Below are 23,643 nucleotides of genomic sequence, written 5' to 3' on the forward strand. Positions count from 1 at the left end.
GAGGACTATGATGGAAAATATGATTTTAGTAACAAAATCGCTAGCGGTAGATTGCCAAAAAAAACATCGTTTAGGGCCTCAAAACGGCTCCGGAAGTTTAGGACCTGAAAAACTGCTAAAAATAGTAAACTATGCTACAATTAAGGAAACTGAAAAATTGAAAGAAACAATGGTGGGGGCCCAAGTTGAATTGGCGGGTGGCCACCAATATCCACCTGGATCAATGGTATGTTCTATGCTTAAGAGCAATTTTACTTCAATTTTCTTACTAGCCCAATATCAATATCGAGTTTAGCAATCACATCAACATGATCATAAAATGAAGATAGAACATAAACAATAACAATAGAAGACAATGGTATGTTCTATGCTTAAGAGCAATTTTACTTCAATTTTCTTATTAATTCTTCAAAAGTTCAGCACAGAGAGAGAGTACAATATACAATTTTCACTTGCCTAATCAAAGTGAAATCTGACCAGTCAAACAACATTAACAGAAAGCCCTAACGAAAAAGTCAAAGCTAGTCAACAGGGAAGATTTTGACCTCCAAAATAACTCGGTCAAACTCGGTCAACTCGGCCTCCAACAGCTAGTCAAATCAGCCCAAAAATAGTCCAAAAAGGTCCAGTCAAATCTGGTCAACAAAAGTCAATGCTGCAGCAAACGCTTATGCAGTCAACACTGGTCAAATAGCCTCGATTTCTATGCCCAGAAATGTGGCCTACCCAAACAGAGATCCCCCACACAAAACCACAGTCAAACAGGTCAACGTTGGTCAACACAACTCAAAACAACCCTCCTGCAACTTCAGTCAATGTTGGTCAACACATGGACAAAAAACCCTTCTCTTCTTTGCACGTGTGGAGAGTTGCTTTTGAAATTCATACCCAATCAACGAAGGAGAGAGAGAAGAATGAGTGTGAGTGAGATGCCAAAATGAGGAGGAGGTTCCTTGTATTTATGCCACATTGTGGGCTTGAGGATGCAAATTAGATGGTTGGACGACCTTGACAATTTGTCCATAATAAAAATAAATTCATAATTCCATTATGAATTATCGTTCCAGAAGTTCAGGCCTTCCCTGAGAAGACAATTTGGAGTATCCTGATAGCCAAGGGAGTTATCTAAGTACATTAGAAAGTGTCAATGGATGCCAAGAGTGTTTAAAGGAAAAGGAAATCTATTAGTTCATAGGGAAATCTCCAGGAGAGTGACAGGGAAATTAGGAACTTCATTAACAGAATATCAGAGCTATGTAGCCTTGGCTTGTCATCTCCCTGATATAAGCAAATACCTAATTCCTAAAGTTGATTATAAGGAGTTATTAGTCCAGGCCAAGAACAACATTTAGAGCATTCTACAACTAGCATCTCCACTTTCAGCATAGAAGCCTTCTTCACTGAATCGTCAATATCAACCATCAATTAAAAGGCAAGACAACTATTCTCCAAACGTTTTTAGAGGATTTCATAACTCTTTCTTTTCAACAAATTAAGGCTACCAAGTCCTGTAAGAAGAGGGCGCTTCTTCGTACAAAAGCATTTAAGAAATCAAACATTTGTTTGATATCACTTTCAATCTTCAGAGAGGATTCACCACTCTTTTCACATGACCACTTCTTCTTTCTATGTTGTAATCATTATTTTGTAGATCCATCACTTATGTTCTTGTATGCCATATTGACCATCGTATTATACTTGTAAAGAGACCCTGAGATAAGAATGGCAGAGGACTGGGAAATTCCTCCAATATCATTACCTATTCTCTTCAGATTTGGGTTAAGAAATCAAATATTAATGTGATATTACATTCAATATTTAGAGCTTCAGAAGAGGATTCACCACTCTTTTCACATGACCATTTCTTCTTGATCCATCACTTCTGTTCTTGTATGCCATATTAACCACTATATCATTCTTGTAAGAGACTCTGAGATAGGAATAACAGACGAAAGAGAAGTTCCCCCAATATCATTACCTATTCTTTTGAGATATTTTTGGGCCTGAAGAACATTTATTGTATTTAGAATTTCAGCCTTTGTTGCTGCTCTGAAATGATAAAATTCTCTTGGAATTAAACTTTCCCTTTGCAATTATGTTATGAATGTGTTTTTGTATGTTTGAATTTTCTGGATTGATTTTTATATCCGTAGAAAATCTTCTCTTTGAATATCAAGGAATGAAAATTAGTTTCCCTGCTCACTTTGAAATTATGCATTTCAATGTGCCTTCTTATATTCTTCTGTATTCATTTTTCTCTAATAAAATCACGTGGGGAGAAATAAAGGTGCCCACTGTATAGTTTCGTGATCAATATCATTTGTGATAGCTTCTAGAATTATGACTATGAATCTTTCAAAAAAATTGAGCTTCAAGAATATCTTTAATTGAGGGATTAATGCTTAACACAAGAGCTACAATGGGGAGGAAGAAGGTCTTTACAAGATGAGATTCTCTGCAAATGTTTTTGCGTAATTTCTTTCCAAAACAAACATCTCAAGGAATAACAACAGTCAACAACCTATGACAACAAAATAAGATCATACAACAAAATAATTCACTGATTTAAAAGAAAAATGAAGCGAGGGATATACCATGCACAGACAACATAAATACTAAATCACAAAACATCTTACTACCATCAGCACAGTAAAATAATTATTTTAAAATTTAAATTTATATATATATATATATATATATATATATATATATTTATATTTTAATAAATATTAAAATGAAATTAGAATAATGTAACCAACTATAACTTATCAATTACATCAACTTTAATAATGAAAAAATCCAAATAATATCACAATATCATTTTACTGATTTTATGTCAATTCGTCCCAAGTGAATCCATTTAGTGTCATAAAGTCACTTAATTCAATTCAAGTTTTCCTTGATGGAGCTATGGTGGAATATGTAAAAATTCTTTACTAAGTTTAAGTCAACTTGGCGATGTCCATGTAGGATCCCATATTTTTAGTCTCTGGCATATATCAACATCTGTTAAAAGTTTATTCTCAAATAAAGTGTAGTATTACCATCTTGTGATTGGTAAATGCTTCTCAATCAATCCTTAGAACCTTCTAATCTGAAAACATCAGATCATATAAATCAACATCTGTTCACAGTTTATTCTGAATAATTAACTTCTTGGGATTGGTAAATGCTTCTCAATCAATCATTCCAATTTGAAAATTTCAGATCACATGTAGACAGCACTACCTTTGTTTGTTATGAAGTTCAAAAACCTGGGGTTTATACAAATCTTCAAGTGTATTATTAAGCACACACAGCAGGATAATTTGAAATATAGTGCTACTATTGGTCATCGATGCCCCAACATGCCAAATCAGTTTTAAGTGAATTAATCAGAAGTATCAACAACACAAGCTCTTCAACCAATCTCCAGGTGGACAAGATTACCTTTGTTTGCTATGGAGTTCAAAAACCTGGGCCTTATACAGATCTTCAAGTGTACTAATTAAGCACACACAGCAGGGTAATCTGAAATATAGTGCTACTATTTCTTGCCTGTGTCCAACATGGCCAAATCAGTTTAATTGAATTAGTCAGAGATATCAACAACACAAACCCTTCAACCAATCTTCAGTTCACACACAGACAAGATTACATTCCTTTGTTATGAAACTCAAAAACCTGGGGCTTATACCGGTCTTCAAGTGTACTAATTAAGCACACACAGCAGGGTAATCTGAAATATAGTGCTACTATTTCTTGCCCATGTCCAACATGGCCAAATTAGTTTAATTGAATTAATCAGAAGTATCAACAACACAAGCTCTTCAACCAATTTAAATTTATACGCTTACTACTCCAAACAGGAAAGAGGCCCTTTAATGCACTAGACACAATTTCAATATACTTTTATTCATACATATATATATATATATATATAGATATATATATATCACACTTTAAAACAATGAAGAGGCCTGAAAGAGGGCACATATATCCTCAGCCAAACTAAACTATCGTCAACCAGACTAAACTGGTGGGAAAGCCATGAAGCCTAACTCATTTAGGCTGTACTGACGATTCCGTCCTTGTGGGATAGGAGGCCATGGCGTTTATAGCACACACACCATAAGGGAGTTCAGTATTTCGTAGAACATAGAAATAGCCATCAATACCCCAGTCGGTACCCCACGAGTTCTTTACAATCCAATAATCTTTTCCATTTGTGGCTGAATATCCCACAACCAATACTGCATGGTCGATGTCATCGGGATTGCTTGAACAATCTCCATCATAAATTCCCTACAACATTCATTCAATAATATAATTGCAGGTAAGGTAAGTTAAACGTAAATAAGTAGAGGGTGAAATGTATGTTATTACAGATTTATCTAAATCTTCAGTTAAATTGGAATGCAATCAAATAAAGTACTAACTACCCACCCCACTGTAAAGTTGAAAATCCATGCCTGAACCATCAATACCAACGCTGACAGGCCGACTGCCCACAGCGCAGAGCAAAGCCGAATCTTCAGAGTCTACATCGGTGTAGCCGTCTATGGAAACAATTTTCTTTGCTTCCTGGCACCACGAGTAGATTTAAAATACAATCATAACAATGCAAAACCATATACTGAAAGTAAGGGGATAACTATGCCTGAAGGATAGAACTTAAAATGTAACAGAATTATTGATAAGAATTTCTTTCTGTCAGTTATTAAAAGCAGACCAGGGTTAGCTAAAGTGGGTTTCCACCTCTGATAGGTAGATGATGTTAGTGGTTTCAGATATTATTAAAAAGGGAAATTTTACCTTTTTAGTGTTACAGGTAGAATCTATTCCGGTGTAAGAATAATCCTTCTCTGTATCAATTCCTCCGTTTTTTATGACCCACGTAAAAGCATAGTCCATGTCTCCTCCCTCGCAGCCATAGTTAGTGGCATCACAGTCTACCAGTTCTTGTTCGGACAGGCTGACAAGCTTGCCAGTTGATATGGCGTTTACTCCCTCAATCGCTCCTGTGGTTGAGAAAGCCCAACAACTCCCTGCATTAACGGGCAGCAGACTCTATACATGATTAGCATTCTCTAAATAAATAGTCACATCATAAAGGAAAATTATAGTGCAGTTTAGGTTTATGAGGTCAGGAAATCATAATCTTTATCAATAAATTTGAAATTTGTACTTTTCAATAAAGTATTTCCATGTAAATGGACTTTTTTAAAGGATTTTTGAGTTTATTTAGATGGCAGATTTTGTGTATCCAATTGCGAATTTAACTCATTTACATTTTTTTTTTAAAATACTCTGATAAACCGAGCAAAGTAAATTGTTTGACTTTTTTTTTTTGGTTCATTTTTGGAAACTAATTAGAAGAAAATCATTTACATTTTTTTGAAAATACTCTGATAAACAGAGAAAAGTCAATTTTAGAGCAAAGTAAAATCATTTACATTTTTTTGAAAATACTCTGATAAACAGAGGAAAGTCAATTTTAGAGCAAAGTAAATTGTTTGACTTCCTTCTTGCCCATTTTTAGAAAATAATCAGAAAAAAATCAATTGTTTAACTTCCTTCGTATCCATCTTCCTATCCATCTAATTCCAAAATATTTCCAGAATCTGAGCAATGATCTCATCTAACAAATTCCTTTGTACCTTTAGATACCAGAATCTGCAATCCCCAAACTGATAAGGATAAGATTAAGGTTAAATTATGTTATATAACATCAAATAGTTTGCTTCATATTGTTGAATACCAGAAGCTGTAATCCACAAACGGATAATTATGTTCTGTAACATCATATGGTTTACGTTAAATCGTGTTCTGTAACATCATATATTTCACAGCAAAACAGGAGAAAAATAATGGCCTCATCTAAAAGATTGAGCTGAAGTAATTATTAGCTCCACTATATTGTAATGTGCTTAATCTCATCTCATTTTGTTACCTCTAAACCATTAATACCTGATAATGAAAATGAAGATTTGATAAGATTCAGTGTAAAACTTACCACATTGACCCTGATCCTTCACTCCTGTAACTACTCCTTTAGTCCTCCAATCGAGCGACGATGCAGTACTACACGAAGAGCTCTGAGATCCCACTCTCTGCTTCAAAATAGACCTGAACTCTGCACCTTCCAGCTCTGTTCTCCTCTTGTCCCTCCATTGCCTTGAATTTTTACCGAAGTAGCGAGACTTGAACTCCACATTTGTAAGGTCTGCGAACTTATTTAAACCCAACCGGAAACGAGAACTGGAATTCTTATTGTGAGCGTGGATATAGTCGAGATTTGTTCTGAAAATCTGGAATCGTCTCGCTTTCTCCTCATGGCTTCCGTACAGCTTACCGTGCTTGCCGAGCCACAGCTCGAATAGCCTTATCAATCCATTCTCGGAATTAATGTCTTCGATTTCATAAGGTTGCACGGCCGTTGAAGCCGAAACCAAAAAGATGATTGTGGCAGAAATTAAAAGCAAATGCACAGGATTGGCCATCTCTCGCGATTAATTGAGCATAAAGTTCCATAGATGGTGCAGTGTATTATAGTCCAACACCATTGATTTCAGTCCATTTGGATTGGATTGAGTCGTGACTGGGAGGTGAGGTAAGAATGATCGGTGAGAAACAACTCCAACTACTATTCTCTTCCACTGTGGCAAACCTACCATTCCATTTGACCTCAGCTACTGCAAGGATGTTGGTCTGCGGCTGGAATGGTTGGTGCCATCCTACGTCCATTACAGTCAGAGAGGAAAAATTGTGTTGGATATGTTCATAGAAAAACAAAATGGTAACTTTTTAGGTGATTGAGAGGGGCATTTCAGAGTCATGACCCTTTCCAGGTGATTGAGAGGGGCATTTCAGAGTCATGACCATTTCCAGGTGATTGAGAGGGGCATTTCAGACTCATGATCCTTTCCATTTAGAGGATTTGATTTCGCTGGGTGTCAAGTATAATTTAAGATGATATCTAAATTTATATTATTTATTATTATTTAAATGAAACGAAACGATAGTTTAAGGTTTATAGGATTTTTTTTTGTAAGCTGGGGCGGGACTCTCTCATTTACATGTCCATTATTTACAAAAATAGTCTACCAATTTTTTATTTTTAGTTTTTTACAATTCAATTTTTTTCGGATTTAAATTTTAGTTTTTTACAATTCAACTTTTTTCCAATTTAAATCGATGATGAGCTAGCCTAAGTTGAAAATAAATTAAATTGGTGTGTAAATTTTTTTTGATTCAAATTGATGATGAGTTGGCCCAAGCAAAAATTATATTGGTGTATAAAACTTTTTTGTTTGTGAGACAAAGGATCCACCTCCATACAGTGATTTGACTATTAAGTCTATCAAAACCTACATACTCTACCTTTCTGTTTTGAACTTTTAAACTGTTAGAGAAAAACACTTATTCTTAACCATTATTAAAGTATATTTACATTTTTAAATATAAAAAAAAAAATTAATATATAAATTTACAATTATATATTTTTAATTTTAATAAAATTAATTATTTTTTAAATTTAAAAATCACTCCAGAACTAATTTTAAAATGATATAAAAATTAATACCATATTTTATATTCATATTCTTAACTTTTAAGTTAATCTATATATATAAAAGAAGGTGGAAACATGAAATTGTTATTGGCATGATGTTTCTACAAACCGTATTCTTCTCCTTTTCACAATGTATAATCTTTTCCTATGAAACATACGTGTCTTTCAGCGACATCTTTAAATCCTATGAAAATTACTAAAATAATTATATAAATCTAAATTTAAAACTTATTACGTTATTTAGTGAGGTGACAGAGGCATCTTTAAATCCAATGAAAATTACTAAAATAATTATATAAATTTAAATTTAAAACTTATTACGTTATTTAATGAGGTGACAATTTCGGTTGGATAATGATATTTATATTTTGAATTTATTTATTTATTTAGAAGTGTTTTAATTTGGATTTAAAAAATAAAATTCTAAACAATCCAACTGCGCCTAACATTTTTAAAGTTTGAGATTTCCAAAAAAATTAATTAAATTTTTATTTCCAAAATTTTTAATTAAATTTTTCCAAAAACACGTTAAATATAAAGCAAAGAAATTGTTGGGACGGCCAAATGTGGTCGGAATCCGCGCAAAAAAAATTTCAAGTTTTTTTATAGAGGCAGTGTTTGAATTGTGTTTTTGATGGTGGAATTGGATTTAGCACCATCAAAAATATCCAGGACACCTAAAATTTTGAAGTTTAACAACTATAACTTGCATTTACAAAAACTAAAAACACAATCATCTTAAAACTCACACAACTTAATAAACTTATATATATATATATATATACCATTAAATTCTACATTCTACATTATATTTTTATAAAAATAAATAATTTTTTAATTATAAAATTTTAATTATTTTAAAAACTATGGAGAATTGACTTCCAAAAAAGTATAACTATTTTATAAAGACTACTTAAATCCAAATCCAAGTTGTTAAAAAGATAATTATTAACTAAATTACTCTTTAAAATAAAAATTTAATTATAATAAATATATAAATTATTTTTTATTTTTATTTTTTTTATTTTTATAAAAATGATTGATTTTTTAATTATAAAATTTTAATTATTTTAAAAACTATGGAGAATTGACTTCGAAAAAGGTACAACTATTTTATAAAGACTACTTAAATCCAAGTTGTTAAAAAGATAATTATTAACTAAATTACTCTTTAAAATAAAAATTTAATTATAATAAATATATAAATTATTTTTTGTTTTAATATTTTTTATTTGCTAATTAAGTTAAGTTAAAGAAATAAAAATATATTTCTATTTGATATTTCCAATAAAATTATTACTACGTTAATGAATAATAAAAAGTTAACCATTTTAATTATTTATAAAGACAAATTATAAGTTAACCATTTTAATTATTTATAAAGACAAATTATAAGTTAACCATTTTAATTATTTATAAAGACAAATTATAAAATATTTATCACATTAATATGTATAACATATAAATAGTAGTGGTAAATTACTATTCATTTTACCATATAAATTAAAATAATGATTTTGTAAGCATATTTAAATTTAATTAATAAGCACATAAAAAATTAATATTTACAATATAACAAAATTCTTAACCTTGAATATTCATCTTATTTTACCATGGACATTATTAACTTCTAAACATGTTTTTTACAATACCATGGCTTATCGCATACTAAAAAATCACAGCTCATTTCAAAAAAATAAAATTATAAATAAATGTTAGATTAATCACATCATTAGGTGGTTCATCCTCAGGACATAGGTAAAAAAATCAGTGAATCCTAAAGAATAAATAGCAAGGATGCATCAAGGTCCAAATTAGCTTTTAAGAATTAGCCGTTAAGGAATTAGTTATTAAATTAATTAAAATAAAATTTAGTTATAAACTAGTTATTTGGAATTAGCCATTATTCATTTTAATTATATATCTATATTAATTAATTATAATATATTATAAGAATTAATTAATTACAATTAATAATATTATAAGGGCAATTTTTTTAGAAAGTATTATAATATTTATTAGAGTAAGTTAATATTTTTATTAATTTTTTTTTTTTTTGATATCTAGCTGAATCAACAACCGCGGTTGTACGACTGCCACTATAACAATTAGGAAGAACCACCCACAAGGAACGACCCCTCAGGGTAAGACGAGACTTGAACTCGTGACTTGCACAGTGACACAAACGACCTGGCAGGCCGTTCGCTAACCACGAGACCAAACCCTTGCGCGCTAATATTTTTATTAATATTAAAATTAATTAATTAATTAAAATTTTAAATTATATTAAGAATTTAAGTATAAGAAAATTCATTGAAATAAGCATACTATTTTTATTAAAAATGAAATAAAATAAAATAATTAATTCAAATTATATAAAGAAAATAATGTAATTTAATTTATATATTTACATTTGAAATAAATAAATAAAGAAAAAAATGAAACAATAGGTTAAATAAAAAAGAGAGGGTTGTGAGGTTGACTACATGTTTCTTAATCTCAATGGCCTCTCTAAGCTTTCTATGGTGGAAGTGATCAAGACTCAAGAATCATCAATGCAGACATAGTGCTTGGATTTCTCTGCATGTTCAGCTAGAGTTGATGAGTGGAAACGATTGTGCATAATGTTTGTTGCATGCTCTTGGATTCTCTGGTTAATCAAGAGACCAATTTCTCCAATGTAGGGAAGCCCACATGAACAAGGGAGCGAGTAGACCCCTTTCTTGTATTTAGGGTCTACAGGGTCCTTATCATATCTAAGAGATTTTCTAATGGTATTAAGGGGTTTGAACGAAGTAGAAACTCTATTATTTTTAATAATATGGAAAATACTGTTAGTGGTCCCTTGATAAACTGAAGTTGAACAGAGATGATCATCACCAGTAGTCTTACCCTTTGATTCTTTACACACTCTTTGAAAAGCCTTGAGGCCTTGAGTTCTATTATATCCATTAAGATATCTTTCATACTCTAAGTGATTCTCATAAATTCTTAGAGCACGGGTTGCAAGAGTGCTAAGGACCCCAAATTTTTTATGCCCGAAAATTTAACATTTTATAACATTTTTCAAATTAAAACTTAATACTTACAATAAGCATACAATACAATAAGATTTTTAACAATGAATATTCACCTCATACTACCATGGGTATTATTAACTTAATAAGCACTGTTACAATACCATGGCTTATCATTACCACTTGCCAAAAAACCATAACTCATTTGAAAATAAAAATAAAAAATTGCATTTTTAAAATTAAATCTAAAAGCAAAAAGCTATAGGAAAATGTTATAGTGCTGTAAATGTTTATAAATAGTTACATGTGAACTCAATTAAAAGTTAAAAGCAATTGCCTAGAAAGGCCAATATGTAGAGATGTTGTAATGCCCTGTAAACATTTTGACTTGGTCAAAATAAAAATAAAATAAAATAAAAAAATTAATAATGATAATTATTAATCAAACATTTTGACTTTGGTGAAATTACCTAAAATTAAAAATAAAATAAAATAAAATATAAAAATAATTAATAATTACAATTATAATCATAATCATAATTATGATCATAATTATAGTTATAGTTAATTATAATTAATAATAAAACTAGCGTAAGTCCATCTTAACTCCGGATCTACCAAGCGTCGAGAAAGATCAAATCTTCTTTGATTTGATCCATCTCAGCGCTTAGTAGATCCAAAGTTAAGATGGATCTAGGTTGATTATACCAAAGTGAACACTGAGATATACATCCTTGTATTTTAAGTGCTAGTCATTGTGTTAGGTGTAGTGGTAAAGGATTTTCTTGTAGAATGCTAATTCATTAGATCTTGGAATTTTTTTTTCTAAAGTATTGCTTTGATTTGATGTTGTAAAACATTGATTATGGTAAGGTTTAAAGTCCATTAATGGAAGAAACCTATTCTCATAAAGCATGCAAGCATGATCTCCCTTTAAAACAGACTATGAAATTTCCATAAATTGGTATGCATTCATTGGAATGTCACTATGCTCTTAAAGATCAAAAGTGAAAATTGACCAAGTGTGCTAGTGATGAGCAAGTGAAGGATGAATTAATTATGGGCATCTTTTCTCAATGAAGTAAGAAGCTTCAGTGCTTGATGATTGTATTCCACTCCAATCTACTAACTCACCAAGAAAATGACATACTATGAGCACTAAGCAAAAAAGTTAAAATTGGCCAAGTGTACTAGCGATGAGGAAGTAAAGGAGGAATTAAATTTGGACATATTTTCTTAATGAAGCAAGAAGCTTCAATGCTTGATGATTGATATTCCACTCCATTCAACTTGCTTATTGAGAAAAGGGCATACTATGAGCACTAAGCAAAATGGCAAGACCAATTTCAAGCAAGGGAATTAATAATATATTCATCAAGGAAGGGGGTTGGTCATCAAGTAAAGTATAGGGATAATGATAAAATGAACATGTGTCAAAGTATCAAATCAAGGTTTTTTTTGCTCAATTATCTTTTCTTATCAAAAGAGAAATAAGCATCCACATTGATCCACTAAGTAAAAGGAGTACCCAAATGCTAAGTACCAGGAAAAGGTTAAGGCTAATCTATTGAATAAATGAAGGATATCACATGTGGAGCAAAGGGAAGGACAAGTGCAAAAGAAGAATTATGGGTTGTTGGAGTGGAGGATATCTCTTGATTGAGAGATGGAGGACAAAAGATGTATTATGAAGGAAATAAGAAGTTAGAACATGCACCAAAACCTGAAATTTCTGTAGGAAAAAACTAGTTAGAGGGGAAATCTTAATAATAAATGGATCATATAATCAAGTAATGACATTGATTTGCAAAATGCCATGGATATTCCATTGGAACAATTCGTCACACTAAATTTGATAAAATACTAAAATATTTACTATGAATGTTAGTTTATATTAGATATCATATTTCATAATTACTCGTTTTACACTTAAATGTATGAATAGTTGAAATGAAAAAAATAGAGAATAGAAAAATACACACTCACCATTCACAAATAAACCTAAGATTTACCCTATAAAACTTGTATGTTAGAAAATCCAACTAGAAATTGTAATTGCTCTACTCCCTTTTCTCTAATATGGAAATATGCTCCCCCACTTTGTTATCTCTAACTTCCCCTTTGTTATCCTCTTCTTAATGATGACTAAGGAGATGGAACACATATGAAGGAAGATAGCATTACATCAACACTGCCCCTTGATGACAACTTTCCACATTCCCAACAACTATCTAAGTCATACAAACTTCATCTCCATCATGGATTTGGTGAAGATATACACTGCAATGACTGCTTTGTGGGACAATATTGCAAAGAATTCTAAACATTATCACAAGCAACGATCAACACTTCTGAGGAAGTCTAAACATTGTAACTAGTAACAAGGAAACATTTCTCAAGAAATTTTGAACAAATAACACTCCTGAAGAAGTATGAACAATGTCACCATGAATGTTAATCAAACACACATTTATAAATATACATAATTATATATCCAAATAAAAATGGATCATAGATAGAAATATGAAGTCCTTAAAGAATCTACGAAATGCACTCCATGACCATTCATCACTCAAACCATAGTCTACCATGATATTCGGCACTGGTCCACAGTTATGTCTTTCACATCTTTGCTACAAATATCCACGGTTATATCTTTCACATATTTGCTACAAATATCCGAAAGCATAATTGTCATGTTTCCAGTAATTTTGAGTGCTTGATAAATTTCTTTGATTCTTATGAGGATGATGATATGGCATAGATGCAGTGTCAGGTTTTGATTCACTTAAAAGAGTAGAATAAACTCGTACATCATAGACATTGTCTTCTACAAATTCAATCATCACATCAATTTGCTCAATGTAGTCAGCGAAGGGTCTTTCTTCCAACAACCTTGTTAGTGGTTTTCCTGTGCAAGGGTTAGAAAGAAAACTGTGGTTTTCCTATGCAACGGTTAGAAAGAAAAATTTCCTACAGTGGTTGAGTAGATCGACAAAAATTATGGGGTTAAACCCAAGAGCAATAAATATTAATATGTTGTAAAACTGATTTGCGTTAAAAAATATTAGCATAATAGAAAATAAATAGTAAAATATTAAATTTGAAACATATCATAACCACAAAACGTTAAAGACACCTCACGATGACCTCGACACGGTTCTTTTATGATTCCTTCATGTGGATGTAGTGGTTCCCTTCCCCTAAAACACGGGCTATATAAGGTGGAAAACAAAAGGAAGATGGTGAGGCTTTAGTGGAGAGCACTTAAACATTATGACGATGATAATGGTCATGGTAAAATGATGAAAGAAAAAAACTCTATTTACTAACATAGATCTATCTTAAGCACAGATCTAATATGAGCAACGAAAGATCAAATTTGGAATTTAGGCTTCTGTGATCCATGTCTTGATTTCTAAGAATTTTTTGGGTGATAATTACATCAAGGCTCATATGTGATAATCAAATTTATTTACGCACAAACTTATTTTATAGTACACAAAATAATGTGTAATAATGTGTAATTTTTTATTGTTTAAATTGTAGTTTTGAATGCTATAGTGATTACATAACATATGTATAATTTGAGTCATTTTATCAGCGCACATTAAACTGGTTTTTTAGTAACATATTTTTAAATATATATATTTTCTTTTAGCATTCTTTTATATATATAGTTGATATCGTGTGTTAAAATATTTTTGAAAAGTATAATGTTTAAACATCTTACTAGCATATATATATATATATTATTTCTAATTACTTTACATGAAATTATATTAGGTCATATGTACAACTAATTAAATACCCATAGCATATTATTTTTCTTTTTTATTAGAGCATACATTGTTTTTCTATTTAGAAAATATTTTATTTTTTTATTTTAAAAGGGAAATGCATACTTACACATCACCTTCACACTGGGTTGTAGAATGAGCTTAATAATAAAATGCTAGGTTAGATTTGATATGGTCAAATAATAAAATATTTGATGGACCACGTCAAAATCTAACTAATTTTGATATTTTATTATTATTTGTAAGAAAAGGTCAAAGATATAATAAATAAGATTTATTTATCAAAATTAAGAAAACTTTACTGTGAGAGGAAAAGGTCAAAGAAATAATCAATAAGATTTATTTATGAAAAGTAAGAAAAATTTCGGCAAAAATCACATCATTAGAGTTTTGTCGACGCGTTTCGAACCACCAATGTGAAAAGTAAGAAAACTCTCACAATATTATTTTTAAAGAAAGTAAATTCAAAGATTTATTTAGATAACTAACTCAAAAAATAAATAGCCCCAAGGGTTGGCTCAGTTGGTCAAAATCAATGCCTCGCCATTGGGAGGTCACAAGGTCCAATCTCCCCGAAGCCCTTGGGGTAAGGCCTTGCTAGTGAGCCCAAAAAAAAAACTAACTCAAAAAACAATGATTTATCCAATCAATTAATAAAAATGTGCGAAATAACAAGAAATAATTAAAAAACAAATGAGTCTATTGAATTACTTTTCTATCAAATGGTTAAATAAGTTAGAAATACTTTATAAATAATTACTTAATAAATTATTTCTATTAGAGTATTTAGAGGATTAAGGAATAGCCAATAAATAAAAGATTTATTGAATTATTCTTATGGAAACTTAAAATGTGAGTGAAAAATAATTTGAATTATTTTCATTATAATGGGTAAAAATATGAGAATGGTATAAAATTAATCAATTTATGGGTTATTCTCATGTAGGTAATTTAATTAATGGAAATAACTTAGGAAAATTGGTTCCTTAAGCTATTTGATAAGGTGAAAGTGGTTTTTAAAGTGTGAAAATCCATACCACATGACATATTTCGATCCACCTAACTAATGATGGGTAGTTGGTCACCTTTTGTGTGAGAACAAACCTAGTTTAAAATCCTCCCACAACAAATAAAATCGTACATGATTCAATATCACTAGATGTAGGCATTAAGGCATGAGTACTAGCATTAGATCTAAGACTTGTTCTAGATGTATGTATCTCAAGGGAAATAATATTAGTAAGTCCCTACCCATTTTCTCAATTTCACCTCTAGTGTAACTCATCTTGCTCAAATGTTGGGACCCAATACATATAGTGTGATTTTTAAAGCTTGGAGAAACATCATGACAAGTGATTAATAAACCATGCAATGAAAAAGAAACATCAATATAAATGGTCTTATAATCAATTGGAATATAATAAATATCATCAGTAGATGAGTCTCGCTACTCAACATCATTAGTCTTCTTCTTAACATTGTGTAGATGACCGACTTCCAACTTAAAGTTATATTTGTAGTCTTGTGTATTTTGAGTAGTATCATCCTTTTTAATCAACTACATCAACAAAGAGTTGCAATCTTTCTTCAAAACTTGATACTAATTTTTCAATTCTTCTTGGTTTATTTGCATCTAGGAAACAATAGACTACAATGTAATGACTTCATAACGAAGTAGATCAACTACCTTTTCTCCGAAGAATAGGTAGTAACATCATCAAACTTGTCATACAAAAAAATTAAGTTTTCCATACCTCAACTAAGTTATCCTGAACTATACAATGTGCATGTAGACTGTTTGAGATAGTTTTCACAATGAGTTCCTCCCATACAACTAAATATTTGGCATTGATTGGATTCTTGCTAGCACCATTGACAATGTGCCAGAGGTTATTACTACTAAGAATATCTATCAACTTTCTCTTCCATGGAAGATAGTTAGAGTCAACGAGTTTAGGAGTAGAATTTATTTTTGATGTCACTACAATGAATAAATAAGAAACTAAACTTGAAAGAAAATAAAGACCAATAGCCAATGACTAGAAGAAAAATAAAATAAACTGAAGTTTTCATACCCGTGACTTACCGATAACTTACTTTTGTAGGAGTTCAAGGTGTCTCCCCCTCCCTAGGCAAAAGCTCCCAACCTGAAAAAATAAAAATTGTCTTTCCAAAAGCAAAATTCGAATATTGGTATCAAACTATTGAAGATAAGCATATATGTATTACCACAAAATTAGTTTATAACAAACAACAATTGCAAGCCCATAACCAACATTGTTCAAGATGCCCCTAGTCATAAATAAACCCAATACCATTGAAACCACACTTTTGCTTCAGATTTCATACATGAGTTTGTAGGCTCTACCCGCACATGTTTTATGAGCGTTGAGGGTTAGAGGTGCACTAGTGGAAAATGCATCGAGGGTTTTAGTGTGTATACAATGCATGATAATTTATAACAACCAATCTAACTGTGACATACCAAGTCAACTTGTTAGGGGTGAATGGAGCCAAATCAAAGCAAAGGTGAATGAAGTTAAGAAGTTCCTTGCATGGTGAGGGATATTTTTGCAGTTTTAGCAATCATAGTGTCTTATCTGCCTTAGGATGCCATGAGGTCCTCCCACTACAATACTAAGACCCAAACAAAGAACCACTAGCAAGTCTAACTGACCATACTCAGTTTAGAGGATATGAAGTTATACTTCGTACCCTATAAGTGTCCCAGGAGGGTCTCATACTAATTTTTGTTTTTTTTTTTACTCTGAAAGGAGTTTTACTCCTCGCTTAGGAATACTGCAGTAGCCAATTCCCAGAAAAGTTAATTCTGCCCAATGTCCTGCGAGAATCACGCCCAGGTATAGGAGCCACACAAATAGTCAAATTTGTCAGCGAAACCCTCAATTGTAGAGTATGAGTAGGAATGTAGTAGTGATCAAACCCTTGCTGCTAGATCTGAATGGCAGATTTGATAGATCTGAATGGCGGATCTGATAGACCTGAATGGCAGATCTGATAGATCTGAATGGTGGATCTGATTGTTGCAGTTGCGACAGAACCCAACTTGCTAGATCTGATCTGGAGAGAGACAAAGGAACTATGGTCTCAAGGAGTGTCAAGTGCTACAGATTGAAAAATACATAAGGGTCCAATAGTACTACTCGACCCAATCTTTTAGGGCACTAACCAAGGAGGATCGACCATACCCTTAGCTGTACTACCCGACTACCCTATCGTACGCGCGAGTAATCTTCCTGAATGCTGTTCTTGGTGTACTGTAGTAGCAAGATGACCGACAGTTTGTCTATGGCGAGGTTTCAAGTGAGCCTAGGGGGCTTCCTATATACCCAGAGGGTACTTGGAAGACAATCCAGGTGCGGTTCTGTCTAATGTGCTACTACTCGAAGGGGTACCCACAGGGGTTACAAGGGAGTCCAACAAGCATGACCACCTCTTGTATTTCCTGCGTGCATGCCTCTCCAAATCTGCAGGTTTATGCACTCAATGACAAATCCCATGGTTTAAAGACGTCGGAACACATCTCTAGCCAAAAACAATTCTGCTAAAAATGGGGATCCCACCAGCCTTGGAAAGTGCTCTGATGCTACTTTTTATGCTCTTGGCCTGCGAGAAGATACCAGAATACCAAATATGCGAATAAATATAACCAGAACACAGAAAAATAAGAAATAACAACATGTATTTTATTATTTAGAAAGGAAAGCAATGTTCACTTGCCTCTTCGTGGGGGAAACCTCCAATAGAGCTGGGCTCGATTACAAAATAAGACACAACGCTTCTCAAGGGGAGTCGCTATCCTTTATATAGGATTCATACATGTAATACCATGCGTCAGTACCATGGTTCTTATTAATACCATCTATCTAATACCATGGCCCATTTGCAACTAACTATGGTCCCTTCTTTAAATGCAGGTCAACCACTTAGAATTATTAATATGGGATTTATTGACTCTTTAACTAACTATTACTATGACTCGACCCTATAACATAAATAAGGGGGTTAGGGTTGGACCCTAACAGAGGTGAATGAAGTCAAGAAGTTCCATGCATGGTGAGGGATATTTTTGCAGTTTTAGCAATCATAGTGTCTTATTTGCCTTAGGATGCCATGAGGTCCTCCCACTACAATACTAAGACCCAAACAAAGAACCACTAGCAAGTCAAACTGACCATACACAGTTTAGAGGATAGGAATTTATACTCCGTACCCAAGTCATATGACACGAGGTCAGGAGACATGAAAATATGTGTATTTGACACATGATACGACTACCCCCCAAAACATGACATGGAGGACACATTATATGTTATATATTAAAAATACAACAAATTAGATAATTACACATAAAATATGAAATATGAAAAACATTAACATGATGATAATACAAATTCAATCATCCAACCAATGGATATAACCAAAATAGCACCGAGTGCAATCCATCTCTGAACTAAAAATGCATAAACAAAGAGGCTCTAAATCAGGCCTATAGAGTTAAAAAAAATGCATGCTACAACAAATAATCAATACTACATATCATCAAAATAATTTTCTATATTGGGATTCTCATCATCAATATTATCCTCTTAACATTAAAATAAGATAGAAAAAGCTTAACATGTTAAATTGAGATTTTTTTTGAGTGATGGGTACATTTTTACTAGGGTCAAGATCAAGGAGTTTAAAAATAAATGCCACCAACATTGAGGCTCATAGAGGGCTTGGTCATCTTAATTAAATGTTAGTTCCATACCTTCACACATAAAATACTCCAATGGAAACATTGCAATCCCCCAATCCCAAAATCTAGAAAACTGTTAATTCTGTTGGATTTTGAGTGGGACCTAAAATTCTACTTTCTCCATATGAAATCCAATGAGGTTGGAACCACTCTCAAACATCTCGATTCAATTAATGGTAATGTTAAAAATGTAAGTGAAAGGATGAAAGTGAAAGATAAAAGAGAATGCCACTTTTACTTTAAGAATTTAACATTATCATTAATTGCATAACATTAGTAGGGTGTGGACAAATCCACTTCCCGACACTTGGAATCCATACTAACATTTCTAAATCAACTTTAGATGTACTCCAAAACCTTTGAGAGCTCCAACTTGTGATTGAATTGCGTGAAAATGAGACAATAATTCATTTATAAGATGCTTTTTCACTAGACATGTGTCCAAATTTTGGGACACTAATGGGGCTCATGTCCAACACCAGTCAAACTCATGTCTCGTGAACAAGACACGAGTCAATCTCATGTCGAAAATGTGTCATGTATGACATGTGAAATACATGACACAAAGGGTGGGGGAGTACATGTCATGTTACTTAGCTTCGTACGCAATGAAATCGACCCCCAAAAAATGTAACAAATTTTCTATTCCAACCCAAAGGAAACCCTATGGAGTAGTCAAATCCAAAAAAGATTGTGCCTGTAAAGAAAACCATATATCTTAAACACAAAAAGGATTTCCATGTATCTATAACAAACCTCATTCATACAAGGCCATATAATGCGCAAACAAGTAATATAAGGGGCCCAACAAATAGATCGCTAAGAAAGGAACCTATAAAAAAATATTCACTGAAGACGAAATCCTACAACAAAAATATATCTTTGAAAAAATTATTAGGCTTACTAAAAAATTAGGCTTGGTAATTACTAAACCTAAAAGTGCAAAAAAGCTTTAGGTTAAAAAAAATAAATTTACCAATACTAGGTTAGGCAAGCTAATTAAAAAATGGGCAAACCAAAACCAAATTTAACGAACCAATAATTGGTCCGAGATGATTTCACTGTTCTAGAGTCGACGATAAAGTTAGAAATTTGGAAAAAAAAAACAATTTTATAGCAAAAATGCCTAGATCTAAAAAGAAGCCTTAATGGCTACTAGATTTGGTGCAAATTAATAAAATAATAAGTGTTCAAATTGAAGAAAATGTTGTTACAAAAAAAAATACTAGAGGTAAAAAATAATACCCTACTTTGATACCTTGTTACGATATTGAGAATATGCATAAACATACAACAATGCAAAACACTATAAATTTACTAGTTCTATCCTCATATGCGCATAATAACAACAATTAATCAATAAAAGAAAGGAGACAAGAAACAAAAGAATAACACACCATATTTATGTGGTAAAATTGGATCCCAATTGGAGAAACATCCATGAAAATATAATAGCATCATTATTATCTTTAGAATTCCCCACTTTTACTAATTTACTCTTTTATAATGATAAGCCTTGTTGTTGATTAATGCTTCTAGTTGTAACATTAATTAAAAAAAAATTATAATTCAATGATATCAATTAAAAGAAATAAATAATAATAATAATAATAAAATGGAAAATAAATTTATTAATATTATAACAGAAAGATTATCCTTCACTGTAGTAATTTATTCACCCCTAAATCAATAATAAATTAATACTATAATCATATCCCCTAAATCAATAATAAATTAATACTATAATCATATTAATATAGTAACATCATCATAACAATAATATAACTATATTAATAAATATTTTATTTTATTTTTTACTTGGAATAGAAACACAGGAATCCTCAAAGTACTTCCCCGCATTTCATGAATGGTAAACTAGGTAAATGTTGGTCCTCATTACAGGGCCTTGCCCTAAGGGAATCAAAGAGAATCAAACCCGTAATCAACAACAACTAGCAACAATATCAAAGAACTTCACAGTTGGCTTTAGACCACTTTAGCTAACCCTTAAAGTTAACTATATTAATGAAATTATCCTAACACTATAATGATATATTGTTCCCACCTTAACATTACATAATAGCCTTATCCCTATATTGATATAATATTATATAATGATAATAACTATATATTAATTGAATATCTTCAATAATAATGACAACAATATAATTATAAAATTATAACAATGTAATCATATGTTGAATTTAAGCTTCTGTGATCCATATCAAGCTTTTGAGCAAGCTTTTGAGAAGATTTCTTCCGCAGAGATCACATTATCATACTTTTGCTGATGCATTTTGAACCAACGAGCATGGTTCATCGTCAGGACAAGTTGAAGAATTAGATCATGGCTGTATGTTAAATAGGGAGAGCAGATCTTCCAACCGTTGAATTTGACTAGGAAATGGCTACATTGGACTGGGTAATTTGACTGAAAAACAGTTAAATTTGACTGGCCAATCTGATTGGACTGAGGGAAAGGGACAGGAAAATAATAATATTTTATTTTTATTTATTTATTTATTTTTATATATACCAAAATTTTGTTATATTTATTACCAAAGTTTAAATAAAGGTAAAGTTTGTATTTAACAATCAAGAGTATGAAACAATTAGTTTTTTTTTTTTTTCTAGTTAAGACTAACCTAAATACCCAGTGGGGATTTGAACCGGTGACCTATCGCAAGGAGTGCCTTAACAAGGCACCCATTCACCGTCAATCCAAAGCCCCGTGGGCATGAAACAATTAGTTATTAATAGGTCTATTTCCTAATTATAATTATATAAATAAATGGTTAGTTAATTAATATGTAAGTTAGTTTTTGTTATATTTATTTCCAAAAAATGTAACTGTTTGAAATAACTACCAAGACCAATAAAACAAACATTAGTTATTAATCTAATATGAAAAAACCATATAAAATTTTTCTTTGATAATTGAAATCATAATATGGAATAATAAATAATTATATATGTATATTATGAATTTAATTATATATATAATTGTAAAATCGAAAACCTTAAATCAATAATGTAATATGTAATAATATATAAATTTAAATATCCAAAATTTAATATAAATATATAAATAATTAGTTAATTAGTTATTATGCAAGCTAGTTTCTTGTTATATAATAGAATAAATTGTAAGAATTAACTCCCAAGACCTATTAATAGATTAATCTACTATTAAAACTAAACAAATAAAAACATAAATAATTGATATAATAATAAGCATATATATATATATATATATATATATATATATATATATGTATATTATAAAAGTTTATCAAACCTAATAAGTTAAATAATGGACCACTAATTAAGATTAAGGAATCTAATAGCATAGAGAAGAGGCAAATTCCTCTTAATTAAACAATATGAACTAAAATAGAGAAACGAGAAGGAGAACAAGAAAACAAACGAACAAGGGGATGAGGGGGAAACAAGAAAGACACAGGCCGGGGACGGGGGGGAAGGGCAGGGAAGTGGCTAGGAGGTAAGGGCAGGGATCCAACGATTGTTAATTTTCCAACCGTCATCTCTATTGAGGTTGCTCAACCTTTTTTCGATTTCTATGGCTTCCCTAAATTTCCGGTGATGGAAATGCGCTACCTTGGTAATAACATGGGCCTCCTCAATGCATACATGATGCTTAGTCTTCTCGCATGTTCTGCCAGGGCGGAAGACCAACTTCTTCCATGTTTTATGTCAGCTGAGTGCTCATTAATCCTTTGATTAATAGAACGACCTGTCTCACCAACATATGGAGTCCCACAGGAACATGGAATAACATAGACACCTTTCATGTCCTTGGGGTCAACCGGGTCTTTTATCGATCTAAGGGAGCTGCGGATGGTGTTTAGGGGTCTAAAGGTGGAGGGAACATTATGCTTCCTAAGAATTATAGCAATTTTATCAGTGGTCCCCTGGATGAAAGGGAGATGAACCCCTGAGACTCGCTCTTTAGGGTTTTTCTTGACCAATGAATTCTTGCTAGCTCGGAGGAAAGCTTTTTGATCGAGGTGCCTACTATAACCATTATTAGCAAAAACATTAAGGAGATGAGCTTTCTCTTTCTCGAGGCTCTTTTCATCATATATCCTTAGCGCACGAGTAGCTAGCATGTTGATAACACCCATCTTTTGAGTGGGGAAATGATGAGAGCTGGCATGAAGATACTACTCAGTATGAGTTTTCTTCCAAAACACTTGGTGGGAGAAGGAACCATCATCATTCCTCGAAATGAGAACATCGAGGAAGGGCAGGTGCCCATCAACTTCCTACTCCATAGTGAACTTAATGGAGGAGGATTGATTGTTGAGATGATTGAAGAAAAGATCCAACTCTTCTTGGCCATGAGACCAGATGACATCTGTGTCATCCACAAATCTCTTCCAAAGCTTGGGTAGGAGATGGGCTGAGGCTAAAGCCTTGGATTCAAAATCCTCCATAAAAATATTAGCAACAACTGGGGACAAGGGGGAGCCCATGGCAACACCACAA

At 32.0% G+C, this 23,643-nt stretch overlaps 1 protein-coding gene across 1 annotated transcript; it reads right to left on the reverse strand.

Annotated features, from left to right (window-relative positions):
- Positions 1–3,724: 3,724 nt before the first annotated feature.
- Positions 3,725–6,536, reverse strand: LOC149263416 (cysteine protease XCP2-like). Its single transcript, XM_089426255.1, has 4 exons — positions 5,996–6,536; positions 4,795–5,027; positions 4,426–4,563; positions 3,725–4,284 (listed from the first exon to the last, which is right to left on the reverse strand). The coding sequence occupies exons 1-4, from the start codon at positions 6,480–6,482 to the stop codon at positions 4,042–4,044; spliced, it is 1,101 nt and encodes a 366-aa protein (XP_089282381.1). The 5' UTR covers positions 6,483–6,536; the 3' UTR covers positions 3,725–4,041.
- Positions 6,537–23,643: the final 17,107 nt, after the last annotated feature.

The sequence above is a fragment of the Pinus tabuliformis genome, chromosome 6 (assembly GCF_031772625.1).
Source record: "Pinus tabuliformis cultivar Carrire ecotype Pingquan chromosome 6, CPIR1, whole genome shotgun sequence".
Taxonomy (NCBI): domain Eukaryota; kingdom Viridiplantae; phylum Streptophyta; class Pinopsida; order Pinales; family Pinaceae; genus Pinus; species Pinus tabuliformis.